General features: G+C 43.6%; 1 protein-coding gene across 1 annotated transcript in view; it reads left to right on the forward strand.

Moving 5' to 3' along the window:
• The first annotated feature begins 473 nt into the window (after positions 1–473).
• The window catches only part of LANCL2 (LanC like glutathione S-transferase 2), a 28,968-nt gene continuing 10,313 nt past the window's right edge, over positions 474–19,128 (forward strand). The window contains exons 1-5 of the mRNA XM_057365322.1: positions 474–1,318; positions 10,375–10,492; positions 14,280–14,487; positions 16,094–16,241; positions 16,846–16,992. Of these exons, the coding sequence (XP_057221305.1) occupies positions 1,118–1,318; positions 10,375–10,492; positions 14,280–14,487; positions 16,094–16,241; positions 16,846–16,992 (822 nt within the window). The 5' untranslated portion in view covers positions 474–1,117. The remainder of the gene's footprint in view (positions 1,319–10,374; positions 10,493–14,279; positions 14,488–16,093; positions 16,242–16,845; positions 16,993–19,128) is intronic.

Here is a 19,128-nt window from a genome sequence, read left to right on the forward strand (position 1 = left end):
CTTCCCCAGGTGGGATGCATCCCATCCTCACGTCCAGCCGCCACCGCCGGTCGCTGAGGGCCTTCCCCACCCACCGCCGCCAGCCCCCTCCAGGGCTGTGAGGTTTTCTGATGTCTTTGTGGGGGGAGGGGCGGGACTGGAGGTGTTTTTTTTAATATATTTGGGCTTGTTGGAGCAGCCTCGCCGTCGCGGAGCAGTGAACGCGGCGCGGTCAACATTACAGCCCGGGGGCGGGCCGAAGGAAGGAGACCACCCCCCTTCTCCCCKGGGAGCTGCCTCCTCTCGCCGGCTGAGGGGCGGTCGCCGTCGCCTGCGCTGTCCCCGCCGGGCGGTAACCGAGGGCTGCGTCCGTCCCTCCCGCCRGGGCTGGCCGGGGGTCGGCGCGCTGGGTGCGGGGGCTGCCGGCGGATAAGCGCGGCCCGGCAGCGGCTGCGCATGGGCCGGGCGAAGGAGCTGGTGGCGTACTGCCTGCTCCTGGGGCTGTCCGTGCCCCTCCTGCTGCTGCTGCCGCTCCTCTGAGATGCGCCGGGCGGCGGCTCGCCCCCGCCGCAGGGGGACGGGCGGGAGGAGCCGGCGGCAGCCCAGCTCCGCCGCCCGGCGTGCGGCCGGTGGCAGCAGCAGCCCGAGGCACTGACGCCCCGGCGGGGGAGGATGAGGCGCTGGGGCGAGCTTTGCAGCGGTGCCACCCAGCCTGCGCGGGCGGGCGGGCTGCCTCATCCTGTGGGGGGACCCGGCCGCGGCCCCGGCCGCGCTCTGCCCCTGTGAAGGATGTGATGCCGCCGCGCTCGCCGCTCCCCCGCCCCGGCTGACGGGAACGCCGAGCGGAGCCGCGGCGTCGCAGCYTTCCCTTTCTCCTTTCGAAGTTGGGCTTCGGTGGCTCGGGGCCGGCGGCGCCTCCGCCCTGAGGCGGCCCCGATGGGCCCGCGGCCGCGGGCACTGTCGCCACAGCCGCCCTCCTGACCCAACCCCGGCGCCCGCGGGGCGGCTGCTGTAGCCGGGGGCAGCTGTAGCCGGAGGCGGCCGCGGCGCTCGCGTTGCTGCAAAGCCGCCGCTCTGCGGGGCGGAGTGTGTCCCCGCCGGCTCGCCGTGCGGGGAGGCGGGCCGGGGGCCGGCTGAGATGGGAGAGAGCATGTCCAAGAGGCTGAAGCTGCAGCTGGGCGGTGAAGCGGARATGGAGGAGCGGGCTTTCGCTAACCCCTACCCCGACTACCAGCCCCAGGGAGCCGTGGCAGCCCCCAGCGCGGCGGACGCCCACCGGGACAGGGCGCTGCTGCAGCCGGCGGAGGAGGAGTCCCTCCCCTTCGGCGCCGATGGGAAGGTGAGTCCCGTGCGGCGGACAGCAGCAGGCAGGCGCCATGTCCCGGGCCCCCAGGCCCGGCCGCACCTGCGGGTCGCTCCCTCACGGCTCGGGCGGCAGTGGGTTCCGCCCCGGGGCGGCCCCGGCGGGGCGCGGGCTCCACGGTGGGGGCGATGGGGCTGCCCGCGGCCTGCGCCCTGGGCAGGCCGCCGCGGCCGAGGGAGTGCCCGAGGGGAGGGAGCGGCGGGGTGAACTGAGGGAAGGAGCGGAAGCTCGACCCGGCCGCTCGGCTGGAAGTCGGCAGGAGCGGCTGTTTCTTCGAGCTGTSTGTTTTGCCCCGGTACGGGAGTGAACGCGGTGCCCGACCACGGGATAACAGAACGGCTGTGTAGCAGAACAGCTCTTACCACTATGGTWCTGTCTCTCAGAAGCTGTCAGCGCAAGTTGCCCGAGTTTCACCAGAAAAAGTGCTCAGAAAAAGTGYATWAGGGAAGGGAAAAGATGAGCGCCCRTCTAGAAAASCATARTTTTTCCTCAGGTAAAAGCAACACTCAGGCATTAAGTGATGCTAGACCGTTCTCACGCGTTTATTTACTAACATACACASCTTTATAGGTTCAGGTGCACCGTGATAGGCACCTGGCAGTTGTTGATGCCTGCAGAAGGTCTGCCTGATGGCGCTGGTCACACAAGGGTTGCAGTCTTCCTGCTCTGCTTGTCTCCTTGACGCTAGACGCTGTTTGGGATATGATGAGTGTCTTAGGTTTTGAGTATAGAAGCTGCTCTGGCCTGGCCTGTTAMCACATGGGCTGGATTAAGGTGCAGAAGAAATGCCAGAATATGGACCTTCTGTCATCATTTAGCTCCTGTGCAGCTTCATCCTTCAATATGGTGCAGCTTTGTCATCTTTTGCATTAAAAACTCTCTATGGTAACACTGCTACAAGCACAAATGCGGTGGGGGTGGGAAGTTAGCTTCCTAACTCCCTTGATTGTATGCTGGGGTGAATAAAGCAAAGCTGTTGATATCAGCTCTCTATTTTTCTGCTTGTGGCAATATGGAATTACCTTGACWTACTGATGGAATGAGACAAGGATGGTGATGCCCAGCAGTAAGGGACATTCTCTCTAACCATTTTAAGTGCCAGCAGGAGAGCATCAGCTCARCAATGAAAGGTTTCACTAAGTTGTTCTGACTGAGGTTTATGAAGTTGTATGTGGCTAAGCAGAGTSCACAAAAGAGAATATTTTGGGRCTTCAGTGTCTTACTGCTGCAGTTAATTGCAGCTGTCAAAAGCAGAGYATTTGAGAAGATTTAAAAAGGAACAGTAGGTTTGAAAGTGAAATGTGCTTTGTTTTTTACACAACTCCCTGGTAGTGTGCTCAGTGTTTTTCTTTTCTTGTGGAACAGAATTGTTATTTCTTTGTTCTTTTATATTCGTAGTATGTAAAAATCTTTCAAGTATGATGAGTTAAAGTATAAAGGCAGAAAGGAGATGACAGTTATAGCTATAAATTGTTGTTAAATTGGTAAAAAACATACTAAGAGCTTCTTTCTAAGGCCTTCGTAGGCAAGTCATCCTTCTTGTATATCTGTTTTGGATCCCAAACTTCATGTCCATTTTTTAAAAGAGGAGATACTCCTTCATTTACTGCTGATGTAGGTGGACTAGAGCTATCTAAAGTCAGATAACCAGAAAATTAGTGAGATATCAAATGGTGAACATCCTTAAAAGTTATGTTTTAGAATATCTTAGCTGTATTTCAGAACAATTCAGCTCTAGTTTACTTCAGGTTTGATTCTTTAATGAATCTAAATTCAGAGACATAGTTATGTGGCAGAGCTGAAATAAGTGAGTCAAGAATTTCTAGCCTTATGTTTCTGCTAGGAATGCCTGTTATGCTCTCCTGTGGAGGAGTGTGCTGTTTTACAGTAGGTGCTAATGTTTTTCCCAGTATCAGAGGTGAATGACATTCCTTGTTATGGTGTGGCAGTCAGCAGCCATTTGTGCAGGWGTGTTCAGAAAATATGTTAGAGCACCTGAGTGGCCGTGTACTTGATAAAAGGTGATGTCTGGGCTTTGTTACATTTGAAGGGATGAAGCACCTCTGGAAAAAAAAAATAATGTTCTGTACTGCCTTAAAACCATGKAACTACAGCAATTCTGTGTGTTTCATAGGAGAAGGCAGATGCAAATGTACATTTTATTTTTGTTTTGCATCTGCAAAATCTGGGGAGTCGTTTCCATATTTCTGAGCTAGAATATGGCTATGAATATATTTATGTGTAGTTATATTCTTTGAAGTATTTGCRTGCAGTCATGCCTAGTGCTATACTTTTATGAGACTTTGTGATGGGTACTTTGGGGTKCTTTTGTTGTTTGTGATTTTTGGTTTGTGTTTTGGTGTTTTATTTTTGGATTTAATAGGCTCCAGTTCCATCAGGGAATGTCTTTGCTTGCCTAAAGCCTGAGTGAASACAAAAGGACTTTACACAGACTAGGAAATCTGTTCTGTAAACTTCTGTACACAAGCCCACAGGTTTCTTAAAAATGAGAGGATCTTTCAGAAGGCCTCAGTACACTGCATGATTCCTCTCATCCGCTGCTGAGTGGAGCAAGGAATGCTGAGTGACTCACATAAATGACAACCTGAGGTGTGCGTGGCTCTGCTGTTGTCATGGAAGGCAATGCATTAYTAATCCCTCCATTTGATTTCTTAGTCTGGCATGATTGCCATCTAAAATTCACCTGGTTGATAAAAGGGCAAGAAGCTCTTCAAGGCATTGTCTGAAATGTGAGACAATCAGGACAAAGTGCTGCATATGGAAGTGTGTGTGGGTAAGATARTTTGGAAAGCTTGAAGGTGTGGGAGTAGGAGAAGCAGAATTTGAGGTTGCTGATTTGCTTRCTTATAAATAGTCACAGTAAACACTGCAGCTATATCTGTGGCTCTGCTCATGTAGTTGACATTCACTGTTTTCATAACTAGATTTCTTCACCATTAAAGTATCATGAACTTAGATTGCTTCTTGTCTGAGAAAGCCAAGGTTATAATTCATCAGACTGCATTAATTCTAGATCAATAAAAAACATAATTTTAAATTTWAATTTTTATTTTATAAGTGATGACTCTTTCAATTAAACAGATAGCCTGTAGCCTTTTTCCTTTTCATGTGGATTCCTTAGTGATACCTTAGTCTAAAAAGGTACCATAGATATTATCTCAAAGGGGTCCAAAAGTTGGCAAAATGGAAATGTAGATGGTCAGGGGAGGCAGAGAAATGACTAGGCTCATAACAAAGAACACTCCCTTGTTCTTAGTACCCTAGTGTGGTAGAGCATTACAAAACTGTAATGGATTTSCTGGGAAGGAAAAGGGTGAGGAGAGCTTGCTGCTGAGGGGTGGCRGTCTCATTGGGCATTTTAGTTATCTCCCTGGGAGCAGCGAGTTCTCTCTGTTGTGGGACTGACTCAGCAACAGCTTATACTAGTGGGAATTGTACAGTTCATTGCACTGGAGGCAAAATTCAACCTCCAAAACCTGTAAATAATTCTTCCCATGGGATGAGGTAACTGAATTTCTTGAGATTGTTACTTTTTTGTCCATTTTCTGGCTTCATCTCACGCATATGCTATTTTGATAGAGAACTCTGAAACAAACAAGATTTGCAGTATTCTCTGTGATTCTTCAGAATTAAAGTTTTGTTTTTTGAGAGTCTTGGTCTAAATKGAGCCTGCAAATCAGTTTGTTGTACTTCATTGTCCCTCACTAACTCCTGGCAGGTGTTGTACACAGCCCAAGAAGAGGAACTGCTTCTTCTTCCCTACAGCATGTATCAGCACTGAGCACCACTTAGGGCTTTTCTGATGCTTTTGTAATGAAAGCCTCTCCTGCTATTCACAACACTTCAGCCACAGAGTTAGGCCTATTTGGTTTTAATCAGTCGCTTCTGAATGAAAATGCTTCATAAAATCAAGCCCCAAGTTCTGATTAAATTGTCTCACATCCATCCACTCTTCATCAGTTTCTAGTTTTATCTTTCTTGCAGGCCTGCATGTTAGCGAGTTGTTCCAGCTTGTTGTGGGCTAGTGCAATAACAGGTACTTGCTTTCTGGTGAAAATAAATTTTACTTGGATGTAACTGCACTGATCTGTTGTCAAGCTCAGTATGTGGAATATACCTGCTCTCTATGCACTGTGGTAATTGAGACAGAATTGGTATAGGTTTTAGCTTTTTTGCAACTTGAGGACCACCTAAAAATGTCACAGCTGGGCCAGAGACTTCTGTGTAGCRAGTGACTTTAAATCATATTCACAACAGACTTTTATTTTCTCAGCTTTCGAGAAGTAGCATGCTGGTGTTAGGCTACCCGGAGGACCAGCAATTTTTAGTATTGCTCTTTTGCTTTATCATTCTCCATTTCCTAAAACATAGGATGTCTGTTTTTCATGTTTATTCTTGTTACCAATAATCTGGAGCTTTTTGATTATTCTTTGTAAYGATCTAAATCTTTAAGCTTTGTTTTTTTGCTGTCCTAAACTAGTAAGACTTACAGCTTCTTTCASACACAAATGCATTAGAGACAGTCTTGTTTCTTATGTGCTTTAAATAATGCTTTTTATAACTTGAATGTTCGTCTTTTAATGATGTTTTTCTCTCCTTTATATCTCTGAGATAGGGTGATGATTGTGTTTAAAGCCTATTCCTAAGCTGGCATTTGTAGCAGTGTAGGAATTTGCCTTCAGCTATTGATTTCTTTCTGTCTTCCTCCTGTCRCCCTGTTTTTACTTTTTTTCTCCATTATCACATGTATGGCACTGACAGATAATGAAAAAGAGTGCAATGTTCTACAGACAGCAGTGTTTCAAAGCATTCATTAAGCCTGTGGTTTTGTGGAACTGGCATTTGTTTCTGGAGGAYCTGAGAATTATCAGAGCTGTGTTTGAATGTTTTAGAGGCTGGGTGATGAGCTTCCATAATGTCTGGTATTTTCAGAGAAGAAGGCACTGCTCTTGGACCTGTAAGAGTCTTTTGACAGGTAAAAATAAAGTGGAACTTGTTCTRTACAAAAAGGCTGGTCATCTCCTAGCAAAACTTGCTAGATTGTGTGTATGGGATCCTACTGCTATCCCTTCTGGTCTGCTTTTGCAGGAACTCTGGGGGTGAGCATGAGACCTCATCATGCTTCAATAAACCCATGCTCCAACGCATGGGTGTGAAACCTGGCTCCCTTAGAGTCAGTGGCAAAGTTCCTAGTGACTTCAGCACAGCCAGGTTTTCTCGTTTCAATAGAATTGTGAGTTTTCCCATACTCCATTCTTCCTATGCCTTGTCCTTTTTGCAATCTCCTATGCAAGTTTGGGTTTTGAATGAGTTTTTGCTGCAGTAYCAACTTGTGCTGTATTTTCTTCTCTTTGAAATGCACTTTGACTGGAAGACAACATAGTACCATGTTATGTGTCCTGTTCTACACATTACCAAAAACAAAGTGAGATTAAATAAAAACATATTTTGCCTGTTTGGTAAGTAGCACTGTGTGTATTGTCATCTCCTTGCTACTTCTGCAGAATCAGTTGCTTACTTCTTCAGTCTGGTTTTGYATACAACATCAGTCCCCCTAAATCTGATGAATTAAAATAGTGTTAATAGCAAGATGATTGTTTTGGGAGCTGCTGGTGGCAACAGAGACTAGTACCTTGGCAGCTTGTGGTGAAGCTGTGACCTCAGGTCTGCGTTGCCCCTCTGAGACTCTGCACAAGTTCCTTAGCATAGATGTCATGAGCAAGTAAATGCCAAGAGGTGTTTTTGAACAGCACATGGGTATCTAAATGTCTTTATCAAATGCAAATAAGGTAACTCGTCCCCTGTCTATCAAACCAAAATGTTACTTTTGATGACAAAAGGACTGCCATGAGGTCTCAGAATTGCATTGTCAGACTTATGTCAGCAYATTGATATTTGGTCCAAATGTGCATGCTAGATTTTAAAGTTAGAGACATCCTCTTACCTACTAGAAATCATGATATAAAATACATACATAGCAGCTGCTTATTGCCTCGTCTTCTCTTGGTTCTATTTTGTTTTAAAGCTATGGCTGTAAAACTGGATGTGGCTGCAATGGAGAGGGAGGTCAGTAAGAATTGGTGTGTTATTGTAATGTTGACTRCAAGTGAAATGTGTGGGATTTTTAGGAAACTTTTATTTGCGTCATGATGTATTTTTTGTAATAACAGAATCAACAGACTATTTTGTGTTAGAGTGGACCTATAACAACCATTGAGTCTGACTTAAGTGAATAGCCTGTATGGGGATCAAACCAATGACATTGGTTTTACTAGCACTGTGCTCTAATATAGGTGTGTAGTTCTAATGCTAAATTTACAAAAGATGATGAGTTAAATTCTCTTTAGAAACCCTACAAATGAAAAAAAGTGGGAAAAACCCATACTGCAGACAATGACAGCAGAATTTAGACATGGCACCTTGTTATTAGGGCCAAAGGTGAGTGATGTTACATAAGTACTTACCTTCCTTACATTTTTGTTGGCTTTGGAAGACTTTGTATTGGGGTGTAGCTTTGCCTACTGTCTCACTGCAATGGAGAAAGCGATATGGTTCAAATAAATAACAAAATTATTAATTTCCAAACCAACGTATTTTGTTTATTCTGCATTACGTTTGTGCTGATAATGAGCCTTTTCAGTTACCATAACCAATAGGTCACAAAACTCTGCTTGGTGTAAAGAGGAATGAGCTATCTTTTTTTTCTGTTTTGACAATATGAAACTTGAGCACTTGTTTGGGATGGTAGTGGTTTTTCTTTCTGCAGCAGCAGAGGAGTAATGCAGCAGTTGAATTCCTGGAGAAAGCCTTTTCTATAAAGATATTCTTCAGCTCCTGCTACCACCGAGTCTGTTGTGAACCAGAAGTAAATGTGCCACTGGATATCAGAGATCAGGCTTCCTGGTTTCCTTGTTTGTCCCTACAGGAATTACAGGTCACCCACAGAAATGGCTGAATGCCAGCTGGAAACATCCTGAGATGAATGTGCTTCCGATGAAAATCGATCTGTGCTCCACAYAAGTGAGCGTGTTATGCTCAGCTGCAATGCTGCCCTAAGATTCCTTGAAAGAAGTTTTTAAATCTTCTAAAGCCACCTTTCAACATTMATTTCTTTATGTAATTAATTTATTCTAATGCATGTAAACATCTTTACAAGCTTACAGGAGAATCTTATAAAATGATTAGTGACAGTGCTCAGTTGKGAAAGCTTCAGAGCAACCAGAAAAAAAGAGGCAGTGATGGAAGACTAGATATCTGGGGAAAACTTGGTTGCCACTTATGACCTATTCACATTAACATAAGCTTGGGAGTAGCTTTGTTTAGAATTAATAATAATAATAATATATCCTTTCATCTCTGCTCTTCCAAGCACTGAATCAAGACAAGTAGGTTACAATTCACATTCTAGAGAGAGGGATGATTACCAGCCTGAGCTAAATTACTTGTATGGGACTRATGTTTCAATGCAGAACCCAGGTGTCCTGAGGGCCTAGTATTCCCCTCCTACCTCTAAGTAATTTAGTCTGGTGTTTGATATAAAAGATCCTGATTTGGTAACAGCAGGTGTGTAGTCAGAACAAAAAGATAACCAGCATGCTTGTGATGTGCAGTAGGTAAATAAATAGGGAGTGTGAAGCCTCAGTTCACTCTTGTCAGATAAGCTGAGCTCTATGCCTGCATGCATCCACATGAATATCCTCATGCTGTTTCACCATATGCCTTAGCATTGGCATAGCTGTCTTTTGAAGGAGAGAAGCCCTGYCCTTGGGGAAGGTTTTCCTTTTTGTTGACATTTCACTGAACTAGTCAAAAATGGGAAAGTGGTGGAGTGGTGATGATGCGGATGCGTAGTGCAGTTCACTAACARAAAGGTGCTTAACACCGTGTTAAGGCTGAAGAGTGACAGACTTCAAATGCCTACTGTGTTTGGTTGCTATTTGTAGCAATACTGGAGAAACTTAATGTGTCTCTAGCTTGTTTCTGGAATATGTGTTCAATGTGAGATATAATGGCACAATCTCCTCCTTCCTGTACTACCATGGATATCCTAAAATTGATTTGAACCACTTATCCTGGAGATTTCTTGTGTCAGAAGCTTTGTGCAATTCTTGTAGTCTTTCTTATTTCTGAATCTGTTGAATGGATGTTTGAAATCACTGTTTTTTATTTGAAGGCCCATTCTGAATGAGAGTACAAAATGTGGTATGTTCTTGAGTAATCAGTTACATGGTGGCATCCAGAGCCTCTGCTTTATCCAAATGCCACGCTTTTGGAATGTGTTGTAATCAAGCAAGAGCAGCTAACTATCATGCTAATTTCCATGTTCTATAGGCTTTAAGGCGTAATCAGTAACATATCTTCCAATAGAGTGTGCATAACGAGAGAGAAATATTGGCAAGAGTAAAGTATCCTCTCTTATATTTCATACATAGCATCTATATTAACCTTTATTGGTCAAAAGTAAAAGCAAGCARTGTGTGTAAAATCAAAGAATTGTTTCTTTACCTTCATCCCTGARCTGAAGCTGCTGAGCTACTTTTACTTATCCACTTTGGCTTGATTGTCTCAAGTATGAACATTTCATTTGGCTGTTTCCTGCTCTGTAGTGATATAACGGATGTGCAGGGATCTTGTGATGAGAGCAAGCCTYTATAGCACAGGGCTTGTGCTGTTTGCCCATAACATGCTCTTGGTACCAGGACCCTGATTAGAATTACATACTGTCACAGTGTCCATAGCTGCTCTTTGTGTGACTTTAAAGCATCCATATAGGTAATTTTTCTAGTGTAGATTACTCTAAAATGTAGTCAGAATGCATTTACATGAGACACACTTAAGATGAACCATCTTGATGCTGCTGTTTGCTCTGTGTATTATTTATTCCTTAGTTATTTTTTGTTTGGGTTTGTTGGTTTGGTTTCATTTTTTTCCCAAACAAGAAAGCGGAGCAGGTGCTCTGCATTCTTAATTTTTTTTTCTCTTCTGGCTCATTCCCTGTCTCCTGCTTTCAGGTCAATGCTCAGTTCTCAAAACGTATCCAGGCAAAAATCAAGGACCTTCTGCAACAAATGGAGGAAGGCCTGAAGACAGCAGATCCACATGACTGCTCTGCTTATACTGGCTGGACTGGTGAGAAAGCTAGAATTTAGATAAAGTGTATTTGTTAAATGATGTAATTGGATTTATTCACAGGAGATTCTGATATTCTCATCAGASCTAAGCTAAGAATCACACAGCCAAGCACTCACACCCTGCACCTCCTACCTCCCCCTCTGCTCTAGTTGCATGTGGAGGGGATTTGGAAAAAAAAAAAAAGGTAAAACTCATGGGCTAAGAACAGTTTAATAATTGAAATAAAGTAAAATAAAACAACAATAATGCGAATGGAACAAATAGTAATAATTATAATTGTAATGAAAAGGGGAAAGGAATATAATGCRAGAGAAATGAGTGATGCAGAATACCTTTGCTCACCACCTGCTCAGCAAAGTCCAGCCCATGCCTGAGCAGTGATTGGTGGCTTCCAGCCAACTCCTCCCAGTTTACATACCAAGCAYGATGTCCTGTGGTATGGGATATCCCTTTGGCCAGTTCACATCAGTTGTCCTGGCCATGGTCCCTCACAGYATCTTGTGCACCTGCTCCCTGGCAGAGCATGGGAAACTGAAAAGTCCTTGAGTTAGGGTAAGCACTGCTCAGCAACCACTAAACCATCACTGTGCTATCAGTGTTATTCTCACACTAAATCCAAACCGCAGCACTGTAGCTACAGAGAAGAAAATTAGGTATATCCCAGCTGAAAAAAGGACACTGATCCTTTAGGCAGAGCCTGTAGTTTTCATGTCTGATGTGGCCACTGTTCTTCAAGTTGTCATGACATGTCCATCTAGGCCTGTTAGGTGGCATTTGGTTGGATAGAACCAAGCTATTCATGCTCTTCTAGCTCAAGCTTCAGGCAAACTTAAGCTTTTAGCACRGCATGTTTGAAATGTGCCCTGAGGAAATCTATTTTTTTATCATTATGCCATGAGGGGGTAGTAACTTGGAAAAGCTCTCCAGCCTTTTTCCATCCTTAGGCTTAAATCTGGCAGTGAAAGGGTAAAATTTCTTTACTTTCTTCTTGATGTTTCAGTACAGATGGTGCTGTGGGTGGATGGGTGGGGAAGTTTTGGACAAGTCAGGCTTAAAAGGTAGACATGTTTCAGTGTCTGAAAGTAATTGGCTGCTGAGTGCATGCCAGTCTTCAGTGGTAGGCTTGCTCGTGCTGACAGTACAGAATAGCTCCTGGGGAACTGTGTTCTGACACAGTGACTGACAACTGAAATTATGGCTGATAAACCAGAGCATGCTGAAAATGAGTCATAAGGTAAAAGTAACACAGCCATCATTAGCTCAAACTGGAATATARATGAACAAGTGACGTTGTCTAATGAGAGTGGGATTTTTCCATCCTGTAGAAGGATTGCCATCTACATCTGTTCCAAGTTGTGGACTTCTTTCAGGGCTCTTGTGGATATAGTCCTGATTAAAAGTATTTAAATGATCTGACTTTTAAAAAACTTAATGCAAATACTTTCTTCCCAAACTTCCTCTTTGCTGCAATTTGCTAGTGTGCAAATCACAAGGTAAAAGTAACGCTGTAAACAACTGTYCTGCTTTTTATGTACCGAGTCTAGACAAATCTTATTGGCAGTGTAGTCATGAGCATTGACTTGTTCATTGTGAAACATCTTTAAAACGTTGGAGCACATGCTGTTGGCACATAGCAATCATAGGACACATGTAAGAGTCCATCTTGCTTATACAAGTACTTTTTTATCTACCAAATCTCTTGGAGGAACCATTTTAAGGGTGTTGCACTGAGAAACAGTGGAAGGATAAGGATAATTGGCTACATTTTTGATCAAGCCAAGATACCTACACATTTGTTGCAGCATAAAAAGGGGTTCCACAAATTCCCATGAGGCTGAATGGGGCTACCCAGGCTCTGCAACTTTCTTCTTAGACTCGCCAAGAAAGGCTTGCTCAGAGCCTGCCCAGGGAGCATCTGAGGATGTACCAGCACTCCTGTGCTGCTGTTCTTATACTGAGGTAGAGCCTCTCTGTGAGCTAAGTGGGCCTTTATGTACTCAGCTTTGGTTGAGGCTCAGGAGAGTGCTCTCTCCATTCAGAAATGGATTTGAGTTACAGTATGGTYTGGAGATAAGTGATTTACTTCTGCACATGTATGCTTGCAGTTGGCCAACMGACATCCACTTAGATGGATTTGTTTCACCTCCTTCAGTCTACATTGCTATTTGTAAGGTTTTGTTTTGTTTTAATGGAAAACTATATAACGACTTTAATGGAGTGAAGCTTGATAGTACCTCCTGGCATTCTCTGAGTCCTTGACTTCTGGCTTTAACAAACCAGCTTGACTTGTACAAGCTTGTAATCTTGTGAAATACTTTTAGGGGTTATGAAGAACTTAATAAATTAAAAAAAAAGCTCATTGAAAGATCCTTTTATAGATCAAATGGGAAGTAAGTCACTTCTTAAATGTAAGAGATTGGTATTGASGAATTAGAGTACTCAATCATATACATGCTTGTTAGCTCAAATTTTTGAATCTTCACTGATTTATTTGTGTAGTGAGTTGACACTGGCTGAATGCAGGGCACCCACCAAAGCCTCTCTCACTCCCCTTGCAGCTGGAAAGGGAAAAGTAGAACAAAGGGCTCATGGGTTGAGATAAGGACCAAGAGAGATCACTCACCAAATACTGCCATGGGCAAAATAGGTTCTAATTAGAGATATTAATTGAATTTATTGCTAAAAAAATCAGAGCAGGATAATGAGAAGTAAAATAAGACCTTCAAAACACCTTCCCCCCACCTCTCCCTCCTTCCCAGCTCTGCCTCCTCCCCCAACAGTGCAAAGAGATGGGGAATGGGGGTTATGGTCAGTTTATTACATGCCGTTCAGGGAGAGGAGTCATTCCCCAGTTGCACTGTGGGGTCCCTCGCATGGGAGACACTTCTTCATGAACTTCTCCAATGTGAATCCATTCCATGGGCAACAGTACCCCTCAAATTGCTACAGCATGGGTTACTGTTCCATGGGGTGCAATCTTTCAAGGACAGGCTTCTCTAGTGTGGGCTCCTCTCTCCACGGGGGCTACAGCTTCCTTCCATAGGGTCACAGCCTCCTCTTACACATCCACCTGCTCTGGCATGCTCCATGAGTCTTCTCCATGGGATCTTTGCATCCTGTAGTCACTCTGTGGGCTGCAGAGTCACAGCTGCACCATGGACTGCAGGGGAATCTCAGCTCCAGTGCCTGGAACACCTCCTCCCACTCATTCTCCACTGACTTYGGTGTCTGCTGAATTGTTCCTCTCAGGTGTTCTCACCCTGATCTTTTCTGGCYGCAATTATAGCTGCACAATAACTTTCATTTTCTCGTCTTCCTAAATATATTTTCATGTAGGTGCTACCACCATTTGTAATTGGYCCAGCCTTGACCAGTGGCCCTTCAGCCTTTGGAGCCACCAGGGATTGGCTTCTGCTCGCAGAAGCCACCCCTGTAGCCCCTGGCTACCAAAGCTTGGCTGTGCAAACCCAATACACTTCATCGAGTGTTGAGGCTTGTGGCATGAATTTTCCTCTTTTTCTGGCAATTGAGACTCTAACATTGGGCTTCAGTCTGATAATTTTTATCTTTGCCACAATCCAGTTGAAATGTAATCCAAATAGATGGCCCTATGCCTTCACATTGCATAGGCTAGGACCCAAGGGGGTCCTGACTAATGTCTTTTTATTGCCCAAATACCTGTTCACATTTGTGTTACTGGTTCAGAGACACCAAAGAGGGCRACAAGATATACTTAAAAGGAAAAGTAAGTGAAACTTATTTATTTTTCATGTGTTTGTTTCAGGTATTGCCCTCTTATATCTGCAGCTGTACCGCGTCACAAAAAACCAGAGTCATTTGCAGCGATCTCTTGATTATGTGAAGAGAATCCTTCGCAATCTGAATGGCAGAAGAGTGACTTTCCTCTGTGGTGATGCTGGGCCATTGGCAGTAGGTGCAGTGGTTTACCACAAACTGAAAAACAACAGTGAATCTAAAGAATGTGTTGCCAAGTAAGTGGTTGATGGTGGAAAAAGTCACGGTCTTCATTTGCAGAGAGTGTTGGTTCAGTAACTTTTGCAAATGGAGTTTTAGAGGACAGGATTAAAGAACGGAGACACTTTCTCCCCTGATAAGTTTTCAGTAGAAGAATACAAAATAGGCTTTATCTTTACTAAAGCTGGCTTACGCTTGATTCGTATKTAGTGCGTTATCTTGAGTCCTCTGTCGCTGTTAGAACAGGATGTCCTGGGTATATCTGTAGTGCATGCATGTTCTGATTTTGTCACATTGAAGTGACATTTAACAAAAGCCACACACTTGTCATCAGCAATATGTAATGCTTGTGCAGTATGTGATGCTTCCTTTCAAGAGTGGGTCTTAACTGTAGATTCATTACAAAACATGTGCACTGCAGGATCTGAAAACAGTCAGACAGAAGCACGGTGCATCRGATTGATACCTAACAGAAATTTAATAAAATGAAGAGGATGTATTTGCAAGAGCAAAGTTTTAAAGGCAAGGGATTTAATTAGGTCAGAGCATATGAAGAGTAGCTTGAAAAAATGCCATCCCCTTTTCAAAGTAATCTAAATGTAGCAAATGTCTCAAGAAATCCCATTTAGATGTAGCTTCATTAGAGTATTGATTGTGCCTTTRCTGATACAGAGTTTAGAAGAAAATAATTTTAATTCTAAACCCAAAGCGTAGTTCTGAGAAAGGAAATTAAAAACTCTTTTGTGAGTASCTTTTCCCTGGTATTAAGCAGGGACAGCATAAACACACGATTGAGGTCAGTGGTTTTGCTATGGCATGACATTAATGCTAACATTTCTTCCAAGGAATAACAGCTGGAGGGATCTGGGAATTGAATTTGGTCTTAATCCAGATTGTCATTGCCCCTCACCCAATTTAAAATGTGATCATCATCGTGGTTTTGTCTAATTATCAATTTAATCAAAAAAGGTAGGAAGAGACAGGGAGGGAGTAACAGGAAAACAGATCTCTGGTCCACCTCAATGTTAATACAGACTGGTAGAATATTAGCAGAGAATCTTTCTGGAGAAAATGAGAGTAATGATGGCCAGCCCAAGGATTTTTTTTTGATTTTTCATTGCCAAGGGCAAGCAAAACATTTGTGCATTATAGCAATGTCCTTTTCAAAACTGAGGTGCTAAATATTTGAGACAATGTGTTTTCTTGGGAGAGGGAATGATGAATGGTGGTATTTGGAGTTTTCTGTGTGTTTGGTTTTTTCTTTCTTAAACATGTACAATTAAATGTTCCTCACGTTGGTGAAATTCACAGAGGGTCTAGCAGGTTTCTCTCTTGGGTGGAGTAGCTCTCCAGGCTTCTCCAAACCCTACCCTGTACACATCTGTTTCTGTCTACGCAAAATCCTGACAGTTGCACTGATACTGACCTGGCCCTGAGTTCTCCATCTCAGGGATGGCAGGCATGCAGAGCTGTGTATTAACCTGGCAGCCAACTGGACTGGGGGGGAATTGAAGGGAAGTGGTGGGGCTTTGCTATTTGTTCTGCTTCTGGTTTGATTGATGACTTATACAATAYACAGTCCAGTGTGGTCTCTACTCTCCCCATCTTTCTTGTGTGATGCAGGTTGTTGCAACTTCAAAGGACAGTGATAAGCACAGATGGTGAACTTCCAGATGAGCTGCTCTATGGCAGAGCAGGTTACTTGTATGCCTTGCTGTACCTAAATACTGAAATTGGTCCAGACACTGTCCCACAGTCTGTTGTCAAAGAGGTAAGACACTTCTCTCTCCAGCATTACAGCTTCAGTGAGATTGAATTGGGATCACTCTTATGCATCATTCAAGCAATTAAGAGAGGGATGCTGGAGAGAAGAGGGACCTAAGAGCTGGGAACCCAATCTCATCTGTCTGTCCAGTCTCTTTCCCCTTTCCCTGCTGCCCAGCTGGGACTGAGACGGGCCAGTGTGGGTGGATCTGCTGAGGAAATACATCTAATAGGTATCTAGTTTTGGAGCACTCGAGGATAAGACCTTGTTATAAAAATACTGAATGCAGAAGTGTGGAAGTGTTTAGGTGAAAAGAAAGAATTCAGTGAGGGGAGCATGAATTAYTGTTTTGCACATACCAGAACCAGAGAAGGCAGGACTGGAAAAAAGTAATTAAAATTGATACATTAAATTTGCTCTTAAAAATATAAGTGATTTCATCATTAAGGAAAATACCATTTCTACCTCAACACTCAAATCCAAGTAAATTGACTATTGTCCTATCACTGTATTGTGGCTTTTTGTTTATTGTGGTTTTCATCATGCCAAAGCAAAACCCTCTAAATCAAAGTGAGCAAGACAGGTGATCTGGGTGTGTTCTTTTTCTTAGGTAATAGATGCTATTATTGAGTCGGGGAAAAACTTTTCAAAGGAGGAGCGGAAAACAGACCGTTGTCCTCTGTTGTACCAGTGGCACAGAAAGCAGTATGTTGGAGCAGCCCATGGAGTAGCTGGGATCTATTACATGCTCATGCAGGTAAGAGCATCTTCTCTTGGCTGGGGTGAAATAGCAGTGATTTTTTTTGATTTGCATCAGAGGATATTATCTTTGTACATGTGCAGTGTTGTGTTGGATCAGGGTCTCACAGTTTGGAGTTAAACTGCAGCACAGAACTGTGCAGAGGTACTACCAAAAGCTTTGATAGCAGAAGAAAACTGTGAGTAAGGGTATCCTCACRTGAGAATGAATTAACTCTTGAGTTGTGGTTCAGAGCCCCCACTTTTCAGGATCTGRTTTGTCCTCAGCAAAGACAGTGAAGTGCTTTCCCTCATCTTCATACTTAGTTCTTCTGGTGCCTGCAGTTAGAGCAGCTAAAAATTCTCTTTCACACTATCCATCACTCTTCAATTTTTTGCTATTTTTAAATGAGTGCAGCGCTGGGGCCTGCTATCCTCCATGCCTTTTGTCTCTTCKCTAGTGATTTTCTTTTCCCACGATCTTGATGCTTTTGGAAGACTGTCCTTRATCACATATTAGTCTTCAGTATGCTTTTATTATTTTTCTKCTTTCCTATSTCCCCRATTATGACTGCTGCTTTCCTCTTTCTGTTTTCCTTAGTGAGATTCCTTTCTTCTCTAAACCTCCTCTTCCCCACATTTAAATCAATTCCCCCCTGTCCCAAGATTTGCAATAGGATTATGATGTTTTCCTAAACTGACCCGTATGTCTTATTTCTGTTCTAAAATCTGGGAAAAGAGCCTTGAGATTCATTATAGAAGATGGCCATAGAGCTGCAAAACTTYGTCATACCTGTTTCTGTGTTTTGAAGGTGCTGCTGCCAGTCCATGCATCCCTAATTTCCATTTCCTTACCAGCTCATGGAGAGTGAGTTTTCTTCAGGCAGATGGAAGGACTGTACATCCTCACAGCCTGAAGCTGTGTACAAATGTTCACTGCAGAAGTGACTGAGTGGGTATTTGGTGCTGCCACTGCTCAGCCATTCCTTGCGTGGAACAGATGCTGTGTTTCAGATTACCTTACACTACTTCCACCAGTAGTTCTGGTCAAATTGGTTGTCTTTGCTATGGAAGTAGCTATTCCTCTGCTACCCAGGGACATGTCTTTACCTCACTACAACTATTTTCTGCCGTGACCATCCCACTGGAGCCTCAGGTTGCTCTGATTTACCATGCTCTCATCTTTACCTACTGCTTTCTTCAACGAGATTGTTCATCCCCTTCTAGTTGCCTCATCTTTCTGGCTTCTATTTTCCTTTCCCTGACAGTGCTAGATTTTCAGAGAAACGTCTAGTCCTCTAAAGAGGGCTCTTTAAATGCTAAAAAGGATTTCATTTACTATTCAAGGCTGATAGCAGAAATAATTGCACAGTGCTTTTTGGTTTGAGCAGAAGCTACTCTGTCCACATGTTAAAATCCTAGCTATTTTTCCTTTATATGTAATTGCTGCTTTTAAGAATTACCAGAAAGCCATTGTTTATGCAGCATTAGATTACCATCTTTTCACTGTATGTTAAATATTGTGAGTCATGCAAAGTTGAGTCATCCACTGCAGAAGAAGATGGCATATCAGAGGCCCATCCTTTCCCCATCCCATGCCAAATGGGGTGAATTTTGCTGTGTTTTCATCAAAGAATTCAAGAGACAGTTTGTTTAGTGGTTATTTGATAACAAAAAAAAAGGTGTTCAACATCACACCTGAGATCTGAAAGTACAGAAATTACTCAGGGTAATTTCTGTACAGCACCTTTATCATAGAATCACAGAATATGCTGAGTTGGAAGGGCAYATCAGGATCATCGAGTCCAGCTTCTGGCCCTGCATAAACACCCCRAGAATCACACCAGGTGCCCAGAGCATTGTCCAAACACTTGTTAAACTGGAGGATACATGTGTTGCTGGAGTTATTTACAGGCTACTGGAAGAATTAAGAGTTTAGCCAAGTTTAAAAACTCATTCAGGAGGTAGAGGGGGAATTCTGAAGTGCTAGTTAGGGAGTATCTACTCCAAGATTCTTCCACTAACTTTGAAGCAAAAGAGTCTGCATATCATTGCTCTTGGCCAGAGAGTCAGGACACATACCTGTCTTAGGTTACTTTTTACTGTTTGAAGTAAGTGCTGGGACCCTCAGCATCTTGGGAAAAACACTCACTTG

The sequence above is a fragment of the Malurus melanocephalus genome, unplaced genomic scaffold (assembly GCF_030028575.1).
Source record: "Malurus melanocephalus ecotype Western Australia unplaced genomic scaffold, MMel_1.1 scaffold_51, whole genome shotgun sequence".
NCBI lineage: Eukaryota > Metazoa > Chordata > Aves > Passeriformes > Maluridae > Malurus > Malurus melanocephalus.